Genomic DNA, 18253 nt, shown 5'->3' on the forward strand with positions numbered 1-18253 from the left:
CATCCAGCGTAGGAGCAGCATCCGCTTTGGTGCCGCCAGGCTGCCGTTTTTGCCATCATTGCCTTTCTTCATCTTGATCCAATTCTTCCCGCGCGTGCAGCGGGCATTGGGCATTGCGGCCCGGCAACATCAGCTCCTCTCGCCTCGTGCAAGCCGAGTAAAAATTCATCCCCCGGGCTCCCCAATTGCAAGCAAGAAAAAAGCGTCGCGTCAAAAAAAGGCGAGTCGAGTCGAGTCCGTCGTCGGCGCCCAGACGGGAGTCATCAAAGTTGGATCCCACCCATTCATCCGCTCCAGGGCCCACCACCACCACCGAGCCAGAAAGGAGCCACTCGCTGGCTGGACGCACCACTGCTGAGTGGGTGCCGTGGGCTCAATCCCTCCAAACGCCGTCCCGACGACTTTTATTACTCACGTCGACTCTCATCGCTTTTTATCAACCTCATCGCTCATTGATTGATTCATTGAGCCCGCTGACCATCACTCACCCTCCCGCCCCCGTCCTCCGTGCCATATATACACGCGCTGCACGGCGCAATCGCATCCCGTTTACGTTTTACGCAAAACGCCTGAGCCAGCCGGGGGTGGCCAGGAAAACGTGCGCTGCATCTGCGGCCCCCGTGGGCGCCCACGCTTGACGAACCCCCAGACGTACCTCCTCACTCACCCGGCTGCGTCTGAGACCTCGCGCCGGGATCGGCGTCTCAAGGTCCGTCGAACCGAGCATCGTCGCCAAACACCCCGACGACACACACAACACACCGGGAGTGGGGAAGCCAGCGAGCAATTGACTCGCAGCCATGGGGAGTTCCACGTATAGCAACGCCTCCGACCTGGGCTGGGTCGTCCAGAAGTTTGGGGGCACCAGCGTGGGCAAGTTTCCAGACAAGGTGAGCAGCCGAGTGCCCCTCGAGAGGTAGACGGCGTGAGGCCGGACACCAAATCGGATGCGCTGACCAGTTTCAGATCGCCCGTGATATCGTCAAGTATGTGTGATGCAACGCCCAGCCTTGGCTGCTCCGATTATGCCGTCTCCTCCTATCTGCTAACCCCTATCAGGGCGAGCCTGTCGCGGAACCGTGTCGTCGTAGTCTGCTCAGCCCGCAGCACGGGGAAGAAGGCCGAAGGCACGACGAGTCGGTGAGTCTTTCTCATCCATGGCGCAGCCGCGAACCCCCTTCGCGCAGCCTTCTTCTTCTCACACTCGCCGCCCCTCCCCAGGTTACTAGGCGTCTACAACAAGCTGCAGCACGTCGCTCTCGCCTACGCCGCCAGCACGGATGAGGACCCGGACACGCTCATAGAGCAGGCCAAGAGCCTCATCATGGACATTTGCAACGACCACATCTTCGCCGCCGAGTCCTTCGTCAAGGATACCAGCCTCCGCAGCGGCCTCGCCAAGAAGATTGAGTCCGAGTGCCAGGAGCTCATCGAGTACATCATTGCCGCCAAGCGCTTCAACCTCGAGATCAACTCAAGAGCAAAGGACCGTGTCATTAGCTTTGGCGAGAAGCTAGCCTGCCTCTACATGACGGTGCTCTTGCAGGACGCGGTACTTTGCCCTCAACCCCCCTTGTTCTTGATTCTTCCTTTGGGTAGGCGTTTTAGGAGGCCATTGCTGACACCAAGATGTGTAGGGCGTGGACGCCGAGTACGTCGACCTGTGCGACGCGCTGCATCACGACGCCGCGGCGCACTTGGACGCGTCCTTTTACAAGTCTGCCATCGCCGCCTTCTCAAGAAAACTGGCCGCCTGCGAGGGCCGGGTGCCTGTCGTGACGGGCTTCTTTGGCAACGTCCCCGGCAGCCTCATTGACGGCGACATCGGGCGCGGTTACACTGACCTTTGCGCTGCGCTGTGTGCAGTAGCGCTCAAGGCGCAGGAGCTCCAGATCTGGAAGGAGGTCGACGGCATCTTCACCGCCGATCCGTCCAAGGTGCCCACGGCGAGGCTGCTGCCGTCCATCACGCCCTCGGAAGCGGCCGAGTTGACCTTCTACGGCTCCGAAGTCATCCACCACCTCACCATGGACCAGGTCATCCGGGCGCAGCCCCCGATACCGATCCGCATCAAAAACGTCAAGAATCCTCGCGGCAACGGCACCATCGTCATCCCCGACCCCATGATGTCGGCGAGCCACCAGCTGCGACGGGCACGGCCGTCGGGCGCGCCGCTGCCACCCAAGAGCCCCAAGCGGCCGACGGCGGTGACCATCAAGGACCACATCAGTGTCATCAACGTGCACTCCAACAAGCGATCCATCTCCCACGGCTTCTTCGCGCGCGTCTTCTCGATCCTCGACAAGCATTCCATCTCGGTGGACCTCATCTCGACCTCTGAGGTGCACGTGTCGCTGGCCATACACTCGGGCAGCACGCGGGTCGACGCCTTTGCCAACGCCAAGCAGAGCCTGGCCGAGTGCGGCGAGGTCAGCGTCTTGTCGGACATGGCGATTCTGAGCCTCGTGGGCGCCGACATGAAGAACATGATTGGCGTCGCTGGCAAGATGTTTTCGACGCTCGGCGAGCACAACGTCAACTTGGAGATGATTTCACAGGGTGAGTGGATTCCGCGGGCTCGGATGAGACAGGATCTTAGCCTCGAGAAAAAGTTCTCAAGCTGACCGAACCCACTTTGCAGGCGCAAGCGAGATCAACATATCATGCGTTATCGACTCCCGAGACGCCACCCGGGCCATGAATGTCTTGCACACGCACCTGTTTACGTTTCTGGAATGAATGTGAACAGCAAGCGCCGCGGGCTGGTGCGGTGGTTCGGGCTAGAGGGCACGGCATGTTGGATGGGCTTGCCGACTGATTACTGACTGCATCATATCTCAACGGGGCCGGTGTCTCGGCGGGAAAAGTAGCTCAAGCGCGCGTGGTTGGGCCAGCAAAAGACCCGGGCGTGGGTGGGTGGTCACACTCATGCACTTTCTTTGGAGTTTTGGACAACAGGCATTGGCAAATAGAGTAGACCTTGCGACTGTTCTTCAGGCGATGGCGAGAATACATTGAAGTAAATACTGAACGACCAGGCTAAGAGCGGGACTCCTAATTATCAATGCCATGAAGGCCTGCGATGAATATCGTTGGTTCTCAGTCGCATATCATATGGCGCGGCCCGTCAAAAATGCAATGAAGGTCCAGGGTAAGCGTTGTCGGAAGAGCCGCTATGGACGCTACGTCACACGGACCTTGCAGCTGTAGGTACAGTACGTACGTACCTACGCAGCAGCTGCGGAGGGGTCCGCCACAGCTTCAGACCACCACACGCCTCGGGTCCAGGCGGCAAGCAAAACAGGGGGTTTGCTGTCAGCCTCTTGACACGACACATCGCCTTGACATCGGGCCACCAGGCAGCATTTCCAATCGACGTCCTTACGATGCGTCGACGCGAACCACGAGATACATAGCAAACGACGCCTGCGCACCGACGGACGGCGCGTAACCGCCGCAACCTAAGCTGTGCGACGACGCCGACGACATCGCCATGAATAGACGCAAGGATGGCAGCCGCCGAGGCGCGGGAATTCTCAGCGCCCTGCAGGCCACGGAGATGATTGACTCGAGATCCAGACTCCCGGCAGGTACGTCGAGCTGGGAATAAATTCCCATTGCCTCACCGACATGCAAGCAAAAGGCTGACAGCACCCCTCCTCAGAGATCATGGTGGCCATCCTCGACTTCCTCCCCGTCGCCGACCAGATGCGCATGGCACGCACGTCACGCCGACTCCAGGAGATGGTGTACGACGACACGAGATGGGTGTCGCGATTAAAGAGCATGGGGTGCTGGGACGAGCGGGAAGCCCGGCGACGATTCGAGGAAGCGGTGCGGCGGCGGCGCGAAGCTGCAGAGCGAGCCGCGGGACAACAGCCTGGAGGGGCATCAGCTGCGGCAGCACACAAGCAGGGAGACACGACACTGTTCGATGCCTCGGTGGAGGAACAAAAGCGCCGTCGCGCGACATCAGACCTTCGAGACGGCTTCCAGACCATGAGCCTGGCGGGAGCTCGCAAAGACGACTCCGAGGACGCCGAATCGTACCTGGACGTGTTCCAGGGCGTCAAGAGCATCAGGGGCGGCGCGAGGCAAGAATACGGCAAGATATACGGCGCGCTGGCGCCCTTTTACTTTGACATTGTCAAGGCGAGGAGCCACGCCGACCCCATCATCTTCAAGGCGTTCCGCGATCCGGAGAAGCAGGCGCAGATGCTGGCCAACCTGAGGAGATTCTCGAGGAGCGACTGGGCGCCTGGGCGCGCCGAGCGGGAGGAGAAGCTGGCGTCGATGACGGGCATCTTCGAGAGCGCCGTGGTGCGCGAGTTCGAGCAGGGCTACGAGTTTTGGGACGTTGACGGGAGGATGAAGCGCTACGCGCACGTGCTGCACACGCTTGGAGGCGCGCGCGGCGGCATCGAGCTTTTCATCCACAAGCACCCCATCTTCCAAGATCGTGACCTGACCCTCAACCCGGTCGAGTGCCTCAACGCGGGGACCCCGGACAACGTGTCGCTGGAGCCTGCGCGCCGCTTCTTGGCGGTGCTGCTGGCCAAGGTCAACGACCAGGCCGGCGTCATAGAGCGCATCTTCCCGGAGCCGGCGGCCGTGTTCTGGGAGTTTGTGGACAAGGTGCGAGAGGACATCATCATGGAGTACACGACGCCGCTGTTCGACGAGTGCCATGACCGGAGCATTGCGTCGTACCTCAAGGCCATCTCGGGCATGTTTGAACAGACGATGCGCTTCTTCCAGACGTTGACGCCGCCTCAAGGATCTACAGAGGACATGGACGCAAAGGCAAAAGACCTGACGCTTCGCATATTCGAGCCTCATCTTGATCTCTACCTGCAGGAGGAGCTCGATTTCTTCACCAAGCAGGCCGAAACGGAGGTGTCGCAGTGGGAGAAGAAGTTGTCAGAGCAGGACTCGTCGCTTGAGTCGTTCTACATGGCCAGCTTCAATCGCTCGGCCGAAAAGAAGGACTTTTTGAGTTCCTTCAAGAAGGTGGTCATGATGCCGGTCACGGTGTTGCCCAGCTTCCCCTTGGGATCTCCGTTCGCGACGACGAAGCCTGCCGCGGCGTCAGCGTCCAGTGCCAACGGGTCGCAAGCCATCACTCCCACTCCGTCGCGGCCGGAGACGCCTGGGCTCGGCGGCAGGGCGAGCCCCATGCCCGGTGGCGGCAAAGCGCCGACGGACGAGCTGGCGGCCAAGGCAGCGCTCATGGCGTCGAAGCTCGAGGGCATCAAGTCCCTGTGCAGCATCGAGGTCGCGCTGAACCTGGTGCACGCGGCCAAGACGAGCCTGGGGCGGGCGTCGGTCCTGATCCCGCTCGGGGGCCAGACGGGGGGCGAGGCCAAGGAGCAGTGCGCCAACATCTTCGTCGTGCTGCTGCGCACCCTGGGCCAGCGGCACGTCAAGCCCGGCTTCGACACGGCCGTCGACCACCTGTCGCACTACAACCCGCGGGACGTTGTCAATGACCACACCCAGAAGGGGGTGGCGCCGCTGGTGACGTTCATCGAGCTGGTCAACGTGGGCGACCTGATATCGCAGATGATCGACGTGTTTTACGAGCAGCAGCTGGCGACGCCCAAGATTGCGGACAAGAACGACTTTTTGGACCCGGCGGGCCTGGCCAAGAAGAAGTTTGAGCAGATGCTCGACGAGAGCGTCGCGGCGGGGCTGAACCGCGGCATCGACGTGCTCATGGACGAGGTCGAGTATCTGTTTGGCACGATGCAGCAGCCGACCGACTACAATCCTGCGGCGCCCGCCGCAACCGCAGCAGCAGCAGCAGTAGCAGCAGGCGGCGACGGCAAATCGGCCGACACGGCGCTGCCGCCGCCGCCGCCGCCACCACTATCGTCGTCAGAGCCAGACATTGGGCCGACGCCGACGGCGCAGCGCGTCGTGGAGCTCGTGTCGTCGCACACGCGCATGCTGGTGGGCACGACGGACAAGGCGATGCTGGACGTGTTCAACGCCGAGGTCGGGCAGCGGCTGTTCGCGTCGATATGCAAGCACCTGAAGCGGCAGCGCGTCAGCACCGGCGGCGCCATCAAGCTCATCGCCGACATGAACCTGTACGCTGAGTACGTGCGCGCGCTGCGCAACCAGGACCTGCTGGCCTACTTCTCCGCCCTGCGCGAGCTCAGCCAGATCTACCTCATCGACCCGGCCCACGCCCGCGACATGGCCGCCGTCATCGCCGACGGGGACCGCTTCGGCGGCGTCTTCCGCGCCGAGGAGGTGTACGAGTATGCCCAGCGGAGGGCCGACTGGTACCAGGTGCGCAAGAGCGTCGAGAGGGCCATGTACGGCATGGAGTGCCTGCTCATGTGAGAGCAGAGTTGGGGGCACTCTGTCTACGTACGTACCCACGAATGGACGGTCGTATTATATCATTGCAGCACATTGGATAGCGGCCAAGAGACACACTCGCAGCAGTTGCACCAAAGAGGGTCCCGATGGAGGGGAACTGCGCTGTAGAAGATTTGTATTTGCATCGGGGATCATGCGTCATAGCTGCACGAGACTATAAACCACATCAAAATGGTACGAAGCGGGTGCCAGTGGCTCTAGCCGCCTACTATGTGTCCTTGTTTCCTCAAAAAACCCGAACCCCCTGACGCCCGTGAAAGATGACGCCGCCGGCAATGTAACAAAGACAATAAATGCCCCCTTTCCCAGCCAGTCCCCCAGAAAACAGGCGGTACCCCCCCCCAAAAAAAGAAAAACGCCCCCGACAGTATGCTGTGTTGCGCAAAAGAGAGAGAGAGACGCCGCGCCTACTTCTTGCCGCCAAAGTCGAGCTTGCGGGCGACCTTTGCGCCGCGGTCCTCCTCGCTGGCGACAACGCCCGGGCGGCGCTTGAGGTCGGCGCCCATGCGGTCCTCGCCGCCGGCGTCCTTGCGGGGCAGGTCCTGGTTGCGGGTGGGCTTGGGCTCCGAGTGCCACCAGCGGTGACGGAGCATGTCGCGGGCCGAGATGCGCTTCTTGGGGTCGAGGGCGAGGGTGCGCATGAGCAGGTCGACGCCATCGGAGCCGACGGTGCCGAAGCGCATCTCGTACCAATCGCGGCCGCGGATGGGGTGCTGGGCGGGGACCGTGTACTCGGGGAGCTTGGAGACGCCGGGCCAGACGTCGTCGTTGGGGGTGCCGACGGCCTCGCAGATGAGCTTGATCTGGTCGAGCTCGTTGTTGCCGGGGAGGTAGGGGGCGCGCATGACGAGCTCGGCGAAGACGGTGCCGACGGACCAGACGTCGACAGCGCCGCCGTAGTGCCTGGCGCCGAAGAGCAGCTCGGGTGGGCGGTACCAGCGCGTGATGACGTTGGACGTCATGTTGTGGTGGGGGTCGGCGAAGGAGCGGGCGAGACCGAAGTCGGCGAGCTTGACCTCGCCGTCGGCGGCGATGAGCAGGTTGTTGGGCTTGATGTCGCGGTGGAGGACAAAGTTCTCGTGGCAGAACCAGACGGCGCGCGTGAGCATGCCCATCCAGGCCTTGATGTCGGCGGCGCCGTAGCGGACGCGGTCCGTGTCGCGGATGAGCATCTCAAGGTCGCCGAGCGGCAGATACTCGAGCACGAGGTTGAGGTTCTGGTCCTTGGAGGAGAAGACGGAGAGGAGGGAGATGATGTTGGGGTGGCGCAGCTCCTGGAGGTGCTTGAGCTCGCGGACCGCGTCGGGGGCCATGCCCTCGGTGTACTCCTTCTGCACCTTGATCTTCTTGATGGCGACGAGCGTCGCTGGCTGGGCGCGGAGGTGGCCGAGGAAGACGATAGCATACGTGCCCTCTCCGAGCTTCTTGCCTTGAATGCTCATCTTGTTAGTCTATGCGGCGACGTACGTGCGCTGCCTGGCATGGAAGCAGGGCAGCGCGATGCGAGAGGGGGGGGATGTACCCTTGGCGTACTTGCGCTTCTCCTCCTCGTTCATCTGCTCGGCGAGGTCGAGCGTGGGCGGGAGGGTGGTGGCGCCGCCAACGAGCGCGGGCTTGGGGGTGCCATTGGACGATGCGGGGCCTGAGGCGAGGTTCTTGAGGGGCGAGGAGACGGAGCGAGGGAGGTCGTGGGCGGCGGCGGTGGTGGTTACGACGGGAGAGACAGCCATGGTCGGTGTGCCGCCCGAGGAGGGGGGCTGCCCGTCTCACGGTCGAAGACGGAGGGAGGATGAGGAGGAGGGGGAGTTGTGCGTAAAGGCGGTGGTTGCGGTGGGTTATAACATCGGCGGCGGCGGCGGTGGTGGTGGGGATGGCGATGGTCGGAACTTGGAACGCGGGCGGCGGTGGTGATGCCTTGGAGGAGTTGGTGAAGGTTGGATGGAGGTGTGGAGGTTGAGGTTGAGGTCGACGCTGGCGCGATAAGATAAGCTAGTAGCTCTAGTACAGCACACAGTATGCAGTATAGCTGCCCTGTGCTACAATTGGCACTGCTGGGGGGGCCGGTGGTGCCTCAACTGCCTCAATCAGCCAGCTGTAGCAGAAATTCCGAGAGGTATGTCCATCAGCTCGCCACGTTGGCGCGCCGGTAAAAGCTACGGAGTGCCACTAGAATCTCTCGTTATCCCCCCATTCGTGATTTAATAGTGACGAAGTGAGGGTCTGCGGCATGCTTCGATGGTATAGAGTGCTGCACTACCTTACGTATCCACGAGGCAAGGCCGTTTGTTTCCACGGCACGAAGTTGCCGCACCGAGCACCTCTTCTAGACGGGGCCATCTTCAGCAAACTTGCTTTCGTGTTCCCGATAGAAGGCTTCGGCCGCCGGGTCGTCGACTAGGGCTGCGGTATAGCGACGCTCCTTGGTATCGGCGTCGTACTCTTTGATTAAGATAATATTGGCGACAGGCTTGGAATAGACGACGAAATTGTTTCCCGAAGTAAATTTGGCCTCTGCTTCATGCAGCGCGTCTCTGCCGATGGCAATGTCCGGGTGTGCGGCTAGGAAGGCCTGGGTCGCGTCCTTGGCCTCATCAGCGAGGGCGCCACGCTAGGAGTAGAGCGCGATGGCGAGGAGCACGTTGACGCCCAAGTTGAAACGCATGTTGTGGGGTGATGATTCTGGATCTTTGAGCGAGCTGAAGCCATATCTACTACTAAAGAAGAAAGTCCAACAAGAGGCGGCAAGCGAGCTCTTTAAATGCTTTCCGTTATCTTGGATCCCCTCGCGCGCAGTCGTGTGTTACAGTAACTCGCTACATTCTCATGGATTACTTGCAACAAGAACTTTTGTTGATTGCCAAGTCCCCGTATTCGAAGTGCCAAGGCAAAATCTTACACACAAACATGGCAGCAAAAACTTACACCGTCCTGTTGGGAGTCTCAGTTAGGTAGGTCCCTCCGCAGGCGTCCGTGGCATGAAGGCGACCGAGGTGTACTTCGTATGTTCCACTTTACGTACAGTAAAGGTGCTGTACTGTATAAACTGTATTTCTCATTGGAAGAGAGAGCCATGTCCCGAAATCTCAGGTGTAGTGAGCCTGTGGCAGCAGACCAACCCGCCTAATGCGGACGGACGATCGAGCTCGGGGCGTTGTTGGCTAGCCATCGGTTGGCTTTACGTACTGCTTCGTTGTCGTCGAGGACGAGCCGCCTCCCGCGCGGCCCGAAGTCGGACGGCCAAGTTCAGCCAACCAGACGTGTTGCAAGCAATCAATTGGGAGGCGGCGTAGCCGACCTGTTGCAAATCCGAGGTCGCTTACAGAGCTAAGTAAGTATTCCGAAAGAGGTGGTAGGTGATTGATCACCTCAAGCTGCATTCACAAGGCGGGTAGAATTTATAGCACGGTGTAACCAACAGCTATAGCTGATTTCTCCTACATAAAAGTGTTTGACTGAACAGCACTGGACTAACAATACAGTATTGCATGATATGTAGACGACATACGTGTTGTGGCGGCTCGGCGGCCGAAACTGGCCTCTACGGAGGTGTATCAACACTCTATTCTGATGTAGGACAGAAGGTGCTTGGTGATTGATGGCGGGGAGCACCAGCGAGACAGATATCGTCAAATAAGAACCATGATAGATTTGACCTAGGCTAAAAGAGACATTATCTTCACACATGTCAGTCCTGCATCGCCGGGATTGACCATGTCTATTTAAAGGATGTAAGCCACCTCAATCAATTGTCGTCGCGACACGGCCCACGACCTTTCGTATGCCGATGGAGTCTTCTCCCCCCCCGGGGCTATTATTTGCAACTTATTGGCAAATTGATTCAGATTACCACATGACTACCACCGCATCACTTCAACTGGGCGTGCATCCGACGGCCCGGAGACTTGGCACGGGACGGGAAAAAAATACTGCAGTGCGACTCAACCGGCATATTATATAGTATATATCCCCGTTCTACTGGAGCGTCACGCAGCCTTGGCATGCTGTCTCCTCATGATGGTGAAGCCGCCCGTGCAGCTGAACGAAGAATGCGACGGCACCACGGGACAAGGAGCGAGGCGCGCCGAATCATCTCGCAGACCGTATAATACTGCAAGAAGAAGAGCCTGTTTATTCCGCAGCAAGTATAAAGGTCGAGCGGATGTCCACCCAAAGAATCCAGGCAGCACGGGCAAGAGCAAAACATTGTGAATAACACACATTCACTCAATTTGTTTTCACGACGCCGCGCCACAGATCAAAATGCGCCCGTTCTTCTTTATCACCGCTCTCGCAGCCACGGTTGCCTTGGCGGTGCCGAGCCCCGATGAGAACACCGTGCTTGAGGAGCTGCCACAGACCCAAGCTTGCCTGCCTGCGTCATGCATTTCCAAAGGAGTAAGCACCAAAACTTACAGACGGTGAAAGCGGAGTGAGATGTGGCATTAGTAGTGACGTTATGAGTATAGTGCTGCTCTGGGAACTGCCCTTACTGGTGTGTAAGTAAAAAACCTCGGCTGATCGGTGTCGACTGTATTCTCGTTTACGGATTGCTGATACATGTTGCTAAAGCGCCAATGCCGCATCGATTTCCGCTGCTAGGATAGGAAGCTGCGGACTTGTCGCGGGCTCGTCGTGGCCGTAGGCGTCTCATCAGGCACTCCTGAGTCCTGCGGCCGCTACATTCTAGGGTTGTTTGGTGTAGCTATGGCCTATATCCAATTTGAAGCAGAATATAGTATCGGTCCTTACCTGAGACAAACCTACTATCAATAACAAGCCGCTCATTTTACTTGGACCGTCCATAGTAGTAATCGGTGATGGATGTGCCGCTGATTAAAAACTAATGGCACTAAATCGAATGACGAAGCGGCGCCAAAACGCTCATCGGCATCGGGGGCCCCGCCGGGAGCCCGGCAGTGCGTGCTCTCTCGGTGGTGGGCACGCACCATAACTACGTCATAGCCAATATGCGCCCGCGCCTGTCCTGCCTGTCGGGTCTCAACACCAAGCCGGACGGACGGACGGGTCGGAGGGACGGGCTCTCTCTGTCGCTTGGTTTTTTTTCTCTTCTCGCCATGCGATGAAAAGGCTTTTCTTTCCACTCCTTTCCTCTTCTTTGCACGACGGGTCCGTGGAGATAACGCGTTTCCCATAGACAGACGGCGCATTGATCTGCCGCTTCGCCAGCCCGACTGTGCCGTCGTGGAATACATACATAACAAAGCAGCTTCGGTTCTGTGGCGCATCGACATTCGACTGTGGCGCGCCATTCCCGCGACGCCGCCCGTGTCAGGGAATTGTCCGCGACACCATCGCCCACAAACAAAGGCCCTGCCTTGTGGCATTCAATTGCCTTGCCTCTGCGGTCGGCAGTGCTCGGCGTGACTGCGATACAGCCGTCACCAGAATAGTTGCAAAACGACCGTGGCACGCAACGACGCCTCCAACAGAAATACGTCGTAGTCCATCATGGCGCTCCGCGGCTTCTTCTCCTACTGGGTGCGTGCGCCGCCCCTTTCGGCCGGACCATACGGGCCAAATCGCCACGCACATGGACATGTTCGCCCATCATGGTGCTAATCGCGTCTGCAGATAATACCCGTCTTCTCCAGCCTCGTCTGGCTCGGCATGCTCCTCGGCCTGCTGCTGCACTGGATCGTCGGCACCCACCGGCGCTTATACCCGTCCATGGAGGAAGGTCAGACCATCGCCTACATCAGCGACGTGGGCGCGCAGGAGCTCAAGCCGCTCTTCATCGCCGGCTCGGCCGTCGTCACCGTCACGCTCGACCTCTCCTTTGTGGCCGAGCGCTGGCTGCGGCACCGCGGGCGCCTCGTGCGTAACTCGTCCGTCGGCGAGCGCGTCCTCGTCGCCCTGACCATAGTCTTTGCCATCATCGGCACCTGCGGGCTCATCTTGCTGAGCATCTTTGACACCTGGCGCCACCCGCGCCTACACGACATTTTCCTCCTGCTCTTCATCGCCGGGTACCTGCTGTCGGCCGTGTTTATCTGCTGGGAGTACCAGCGGCTGGGGATTAGTGAGTCCCCCTTTCTTGGCTCTTCCTGGGATGATGAGGGAAGCGAGCAGGGAGAGAGAACGATATGCTGACTTTGCGTGTGCGTGCCAGAACACCGCGACTTCCGCGTCCTGCGCGCGTCCTTTTGGGTCAAGCTGACCTTCATCCTCGTCGAAATCGTGCTGGCCATCGTCTTTGCCGCCACGTCCTTCACCCGACATCGCAACATCGCGGCCGTGTTCGAGTGGGTCATCGCCTTCGTCTTCACCTTTTACATCCTCTCCTTCGTCATTGACCTGCTCCCCGCGATCCACACGAGGCACCCGTCGGCGCGCTTCGAGAAGCCGCGCGACATGGAGGAGGGCAACGGCGGCGTCGGGCTTGCCGGCAACGGCAACGGCCACGGGAACGGCGGCGACCACACCAACGGCGGCGGATACAGGAGAGAGTACCCAATGGACAGCAATCCGCCCAACTTTTAGGATGACGAGGGCAGCGGGGTTGACGCCGGGCTCCTCGACTGTTGTTGGACGAGGGCGTAACGTGGACGCCCGGAGATGCGGAGGGCGGGCGCTCAATAATGAGGAAAATGACACCGCTGTTGGCTATGTGAACGAATGTACTTTAATTTTACTGCGGTCGAACTTACCAAGCACCTGTACTCATACGCACTACGTTGTGTCCTGTACGAACCGAATAAAGTCCGATTCTAGAGAAAGTCGCTCACGGGGGAGTGTCGAGAGACTGACCGATCGATTGACTCACATAGGCTTCGGTCTTGGGGTTAATACGCGTTATGCCCCCCGTCAAGTCGCCTGCAAAACTGCCAATTTACTGCAAAGCTGGATTACGAGGGCGAGGGGTCAAGGCTTGCAAGGGTCACGGAGCCAGGGAAGGAGGGGCCTGGTCATCCATCCCTACAGGAGCAGTACCAACGTAAGTATCTCGACTTGGTTATGAAGTCTTCATTGGCAAACGTTAGCCGAAGGCGCAAGCCCAATCCCACCTGGCACCCACTGCTAAAGAAACGGACACCGATGGGAGCATCCCCGATTGGGCAAGGCGGGCGATCCGCCTCACCAAGCGCCCCCCCCCCCCCCCCCCCCAGCTCGGACGTTCTGACCCCTGGAGGAAGAGAGTCCTCTAATATCCGCGGGCATTTGTTTACTTTGCAGCTGTTGTGGGGGAGGGAAGTGGACGAGCCAAGGCCCAAACCGTGGATCGGGCTGCCGATCGATTGCGCGTTGCATCAGGGCACAGAGACGCCGACTTCCCGATGTGTGTCTTCAGACGGGGTGACATCGGCAGGGTCGCGCCGAGTGCGGCTCTGTGATGCCAACGACGGACGACGGCGCTGAAGATGAGGATGACGACGCCTTTTGGTGAGACATGCAGAATGCGTCTGGCAAGCTGAGTTGCTACACGTTGCACGACGAACAAAAAGACTGCAAAGAAATTGCAGACACGTGCCACAGACTGGGGTCACTGCACCCCTTGCCGGGCTCCCCCTCCAGGGCTCCTTCCCTCCCACACTCGCTTCGCAGAAGCCACACCACCTTCGACTTCGCCCCCCCCCTTCTCTCGCATCAATTCTACCGGAGACCCTCGCATCCTTCATCGCCATGGGTACGACGAAGTATGTGTTCCCCAATATCATTGCTAATTTAGGCTTCGGGCCAACACGTTTCCCCGAAATGTGCTTGTGGAAGCCTGCCTTGCCGGCCGGCATCACCATCTCCTTCTTCGGCCTGTCGCTTGCCTCACCGCGCAGGTACTTGGCTACACACCATGGGCATCACGGCGGCTAGTATGCCACTGTCCCGGCGGATCGCCCAGTTCAGCCGCCACAGAACAGCCCCTCCAGTAAGAGAGTGTTTATTAGACATGGCGCGGACAGTCGGACCATGGCATCCATGAGACGCGCGGCGGGGCATCATAACTTAGATTGGGCGCGGCGCTTGTTCCTTATGCCAGCAGCAATTCATCCGCTACTTCGTATGCACCACAGGTTTCCTTGAACCGAGCCCCTGCCAAGTCTTGGCCGACCCAACGCTCTATGGCTACCTAGTATCAAGTATGTTGGCCAATGGTTTGTGTCAATGGCCGGCACTACAGCAGGCAGATACCCAAGTGTCGTGTAAAGCCGTGTCTGTCATCTCTTGGGCATCCCTCTCTCGTGACGACGCGCTTTTGCTTCCCTCGTTTTGCCTGCCAACACATCCATTGGGCGTGACACGTACAAGGACACCTCGGGTGCGCCGTCATGGCTGTCGCCGGAGCGTCGACTTCCACGTCAAGCCCTATCAACAGGAGCTTGTCCGTTCTTATAGTCCTGCTGGTGCTCCTCGGCGCCATCTTCCACGGGGTCTCCCGCCAGCCAGATCCCCACCGATGCCGGCAACTCCTCGAGGATGGCAGCTGGCTCGAGCCGCCTGACGCCAATGGCACGCGGACCCCTTTCAAGAACTGGCAGCCACGCGGCTGCAAGCTTCGACAGTACTCCAACGAGGACATTCACCAGTGCATGGAGCACCGGCACATGGTCTTTTCGGGAGATTCCACCACCCGCCAGGTCTTCTGGGCTATGGGCCGTCTGGTACGTTCTGTGCGCTTCAGTGTACACGAGTGTTTGATGATCACAGCGAGAAACTTACCTCTCCTCGTAGCTGGACAGAGACCTGGCCAACGAACGCCGCCGGACGGCCAAAGCCCACGAGGCCTACGACATGGAGTTTGACGGCATCCGCATGCTGCAGATATGGAACCCCTTTCTCAAGGTTGGCGTCGAGACAAAGGAACAGCGCGACTTGACCCATCAACTCGACCTGTGGCAGCGGGAGAGGCATAACAACGTCCCAGTTGCCGACCAGAAGAGCGCCGCTCTCATCCTGCTCGGCTTCGGAAGCTGGTACGCCCTTGAAATGTTCCACGACGATGCCGTCGGCAACTTCTCCGACGCCTTCCTCAAGGCCACCGAGGTCATGAAGTCGAGCGACCTGCCGCCCTTTGGCTCTGGCCCGATGGTGCCGCGAGATGGCCTGGGTAACGAGGTCTTCGTCGCACCCGTCGCCCCGCCGTTTTACGACAAGCTGCCGTCCTCTCGAACCGGCCCCAAGGGCATTCACAAAGGTGAAGTGGAGGATATCGATCAGTTCCTCGACAGCGTTGCCGACGAGAAGCGAATTCCCCTGCTCCGGGCATATCCTGCTCTGTCCAGAGACCAGCGGGGTACCATGGTAGACATTACAGACACGGGATTCCACGTCATTGACTCGGTTGCCGAGGTCAAGGCCACGATCCTCCTCAACGCTCGCTGCAACGCCAAGCTCCACGCCCTCGACGGCTCCCCCTACGACGGCACGTGCTGCACCGACTACGGCCGCACCACCTTTGTACAGTTAGTGCTGCTCGGAATGGGCGTCTTGTACGTTGCGGTCTGCGTGGTCCTCGAGGTCTTCGACATGTTGGGTCGCAAAGTCAACAGCCCCTTCTTCAACTGGAGCGCCTGCATGCTCATCACGGCGTTGCTGGCCTGCTTTCTCGCGGACCGCACCCAGGTCTTTGCAAAGGGGAACAAGCAGTACGTCGCTAGCGAATTTGCCGTGCTGTCTATCCTGTCTGGCGTTTTGGGTGTTGTCACGATCCGGAGGATGAGCCCTCGGCGATCCGACACCGACACGTCGACTTCGCCAGCCACGCTTGACGACGCGCCGCCCCTGTCCCGAGACCAGACCGACGAGTGGAAAGGTTGGATGCAGGCTGCTATCCTGATATACCACTGGACCGGCGCGTCCAAATCGCTCCCCATCTACATATGCATCCGCCTCATGGTTGCCGCCTATCTTTTCCAAGTCGGCTACGGGCACACCGTCTTTTTCCTCACCAAGAAGGACTTTTCCTTGCGGCGCGTGGCGGCTGTCTTACAGCGGCTTAACCTGTTGAGCTGCGCTCTGCCGTACGTCATGAACACCAACTATATGCTGTACTACTTTGCTCCCCTCGTCAGCTTCTGGTTCGCCATCGTATACGCCACGTTGGCCATCGGCTCCGGCTACAACGACACTGGCAACGCTGTCATCGCCAAGATCGCCATCTCGGCGTTCGTCGTTGCGGCTGTCTTTTTGTTCACGCCCATATCGGAGTGGGTGTTTGCCATCTTGCGGGCCGTCTTCCGAATTGATTGGGACCTCCACGAGTGGCAGTTTCGCGTGTCCCTCGACATATTCATTGTGTACATCGGCATGCTTGCGGGCATGGCTTCGGTGCGGAGCAAGCTCTGGAGCCGACTGCTCGTCGAGACCAAGTTGTCTGGGCTGGTCGGGCTGGTCATCGTGGCCGGGTACTGGTACCTGAGCAACAGGTACTTTGCGACGAAGCAGGAGTACAACTGGTGGCACCCTTACGCCTCCTTCGTCCCCATCATGGGCTTCGTTGCAGCCCGCAATGTCGCCGCCCCGGTGCGCGTCTTTTACTCGAGGGCGTTTGCCTGGCTGGGCCGCTGCTCCCTGGAGACGTTCACGCTGCAGTTCCACCTGCTCCTCGCCTCCGACACCAAGGGTGTTCTTCTCCTCGACGGTCTCGCGGGCGACGGGAGTCTGGCGGCGGACAGGTGGCGACACCTCATCGTCATCGTTCCGTTCTTCCTGTGGCTCAGCCACGCGACGGCCGAGGCCACCGGGGACCTGACGACGCTCCTCACGTGCGCAACTGCCGAGCAGGTCAAGCCTGAAGATGTCGGCGACTCCGAGTCGCTCCTGCCAGGAAGTAGTGCTGACGGCGGCGGCCTGGGGCGTTTTCGGATCCCGCCGCTTCTGCGACGGTTGACGCCCAAGGCGGTGCGCGACGATGATCCGAGGGTATGGATGGCAGGGCTCGGCGGACTGATGTGGTTCCTGAACCTGGTGCGTGCTCCGGGCTGAGCGCCGATGATTGTACATATGCTGACGCTCGTTTGCAGGTTTACTAATTAGCCTCGAGGCGGTGCGCAGCATGGCATCGGACCTGGCCCGGGGATGTATCGAGATGATTGTTCATGCAACTACAGCCAAGTACGCGGTGCGTCTCGGTCGATGGCAGATATGCCCACGAGGGCGACGCTGGTCTACCCGACCCTATGCGCGGCGTGGCTCAGTCGTGCTTCAGACACGTTGCCGTAAATCCTGAATACTACTTTGTGAGGCTTACGCTCCTTCACCCACTCCGTTTTATAAAAAGTCCCTCCGAGAAACGTGCCCCGAGGGAGTTTATAGAAGCACGCGGTTGCCTGCCTCTTACTGTTGGAGTGACGATGTAGTATAATGATGGGGAGCAGCAGCAGCACCATGATGCCTGCTAACTGTATCACGCAAAGGGCCAACACGATGAAGTCCCTTTCTTGCCTATGCGTAACCCGTTCGCCCCTTCCAGTCGGCGCACTATATAGGCATGATCTACCTCCCTGGGGCGGCGGGCATCATCACCATCCACTTGTTGGCGGCCGTGGCAAACATACAGAGGACATGAGAACGCGCGTCCAGGCACACACACACACACACACACACACACAGCCAGCGTCATTGACTGACTGACTCGTATCCGGGCGTATTCTCGTCTGATAGGGCTCTTCTTCGAAACGTTTTCATCATGTCATTGTATTCTCACTGGTCACGCCTACCTGGCCCCGGGGTAAGCAAGTCGGGCGGCGCGCAGGGACCGAGTCTGCGCCCCGGAGCAGCAGCAGCGTTGACTCGTGGGTTTGTAAGGTAACTATATATAATAATGTAATAACTCACTTTGTACATAGGCATGGGGCATGGGGGTTTATCCATGTATATATTTACGCCTGCTCCCCCCCCCCAAAAACGT

At 59.4% G+C, this 18253-nt stretch overlaps 6 protein-coding genes across 7 annotated transcripts; 4 read left to right on the forward strand and 2 right to left on the reverse strand.

Moving 5' to 3' along the window:
• The first annotated feature begins 331 nt into the window (after positions 1-331).
• On the forward strand, positions 332-2923 carry JDV02_005346 (Aspartate kinase). 2 transcript variants are annotated; one of them, XM_047986630.1, is made up of 6 exons: positions 332-890; positions 967-986; positions 1060-1140; positions 1222-1552; positions 1638-2559; positions 2642-2923. In XM_047986630.1, the coding sequence occupies exons 1-6, from the start codon at positions 801-803 to the stop codon at positions 2737-2739; spliced, it is 1542 nt and encodes a 513-aa protein (XP_047842613.1). In that variant the 5' UTR covers positions 332-800; the 3' UTR covers positions 2740-2923. The 2 variants fall into 2 exon arrangements, with proteins under 2 accessions (XP_047842613.1, XP_047842614.1); XM_047986631.1 differs by having other exon boundaries at positions 1060-1552.
• A 351-nt stretch (positions 2924-3274) lies between these two features.
• RCY1 (F-box protein: endocytic membrane traffic, recycling ReCYcling 1) lies at positions 3275-6563 on the forward strand. The gene is made up of 2 exons (XM_047986632.1): positions 3275-3590; positions 3665-6563. The coding sequence occupies exons 1-2, from the start codon at positions 3494-3496 to the stop codon at positions 6349-6351; spliced, it is 2784 nt and encodes a 927-aa protein (XP_047842615.1). The 5' UTR covers positions 3275-3493; the 3' UTR covers positions 6352-6563.
• Positions 6564-6786: 223 nt separating this feature from the next.
• KIN28 ([Pyruvate dehydrogenase (acetyl-transferring)] kinase) lies at positions 6787-8320 on the reverse strand. The gene is made up of 2 exons (XM_047986633.1): positions 7913-8320; positions 6787-7819 (listed from the first exon to the last, which is right to left on the reverse strand). Exons 1-2 carry the CDS (start codon positions 8118-8120, stop codon positions 6798-6800), a joined length of 1230 nt encoding a protein of 409 aa, XP_047842616.1. The 5' UTR covers positions 8121-8320; the 3' UTR covers positions 6787-6797.
• Positions 8321-8713: 393 nt separating this feature from the next.
• Positions 8714-9052, reverse strand: JDV02_005349 (uncharacterized protein; the record flags this gene model as incomplete). Its single annotated transcript, XM_047986634.1, has 2 exons — positions 8714-8971; positions 9029-9052. The coding sequence occupies 2 exons, from the start codon at positions 9050-9052 to the stop codon at positions 8714-8716; spliced, it is 282 nt and encodes a 93-aa protein (XP_047842617.1).
• Positions 9053-11394: 2342 nt separating this feature from the next.
• JDV02_005350 (uncharacterized protein) lies at positions 11395-13115 on the forward strand. Its single transcript, XM_047986635.1, has 3 exons — positions 11395-11889; positions 11983-12430; positions 12521-13115. The coding sequence occupies exons 1-3, from the start codon at positions 11860-11862 to the stop codon at positions 12889-12891; spliced, it is 849 nt and encodes a 282-aa protein (XP_047842618.1). The 5' UTR covers positions 11395-11859; the 3' UTR covers positions 12892-13115.
• A 1557-nt stretch (positions 13116-14672) lies between these two features.
• Positions 14673-17375, forward strand: JDV02_005351 (N-acetylneuraminate 7-O(or 9-O)-acetyltransferase; the record flags this gene model as incomplete). The annotated part of the gene is made up of 3 exons (XM_047986636.1): positions 14673-15005; positions 15076-17310; positions 17367-17375. 3 exons carry the CDS (start codon positions 14673-14675, stop codon positions 17373-17375), a joined length of 2577 nt encoding a protein of 858 aa, XP_047842619.1.
• Between the last annotated feature and the right edge of the window lie 878 nt (positions 17376-18253).

This window comes from Purpureocillium takamizusanense, chromosome 4 (genome assembly GCF_022605165.1).
Source record: "Purpureocillium takamizusanense chromosome 4, complete sequence".
Lineage (NCBI taxonomy): Eukaryota > Fungi > Ascomycota > Sordariomycetes > Hypocreales > Ophiocordycipitaceae > Purpureocillium > Purpureocillium takamizusanense.

What these genes read in the sequence shown, in the direction of transcription:
- JDV02_005346 (XM_047986630.1), top strand. Translation starts at nt 801, where the DNA reads ATGGGGAGTTCCACGTATAGCAACGCCTCCGACCTGGGCTGGGTCGTC. An exon ending in ATCGCCCGTGATATCGTCAA is followed by an intron (nt 987 to 1,059) that starts GTATGTGTGATG and finishes AACCCCTATCAG; the next exon opens with GGCGAGCCTGTCGCGGAACC. An exon ending in CGGTGCTCTTGCAGGACGCG is followed by an intron (nt 1,553 to 1,637) that starts GTACTTTGCCCT and finishes CAAGATGTGTAG; the next exon opens with GGCGTGGACGCCGAGTACGT.
- RCY1 (XM_047986632.1), top strand. Translation starts at nt 3,494, where the DNA reads ATGAATAGACGCAAGGATGGCAGCCGCCGAGGCGCGGGAATTCTCAGC. An exon ending in GAGATCCAGACTCCCGGCAG is followed by an intron (nt 3,591 to 3,664) that starts GTACGTCGAGCT and finishes ACCCCTCCTCAG; the next exon opens with AGATCATGGTGGCCATCCTC.
- KIN28 (XM_047986633.1), bottom strand. Translation starts at nt 8,120, where the DNA reads ATGGCTGTCTCTCCCGTCGTAACCACCACCGCCGCCGCCCACGACCTC. An exon ending in GAAGCGCAAGTACGCCAAGG is followed by an intron (nt 7,820 to 7,912) that starts GTACATCCCCCC and finishes TGAGCATTCAAG; the next exon opens with GCAAGAAGCTCGGAGAGGGC.
- JDV02_005350 (XM_047986635.1), top strand. Translation starts at nt 11,860, where the DNA reads ATGGCGCTCCGCGGCTTCTTCTCCTACTGG. An exon ending in GCGGCTTCTTCTCCTACTGG is followed by an intron (nt 11,890 to 11,982) that starts GTGCGTGCGCCG and finishes TCGCGTCTGCAG; the next exon opens with ATAATACCCGTCTTCTCCAG. An exon ending in GTACCAGCGGCTGGGGATTA is followed by an intron (nt 12,431 to 12,520) that starts GTGAGTCCCCCT and finishes TGTGCGTGCCAG; the next exon opens with AACACCGCGACTTCCGCGTC.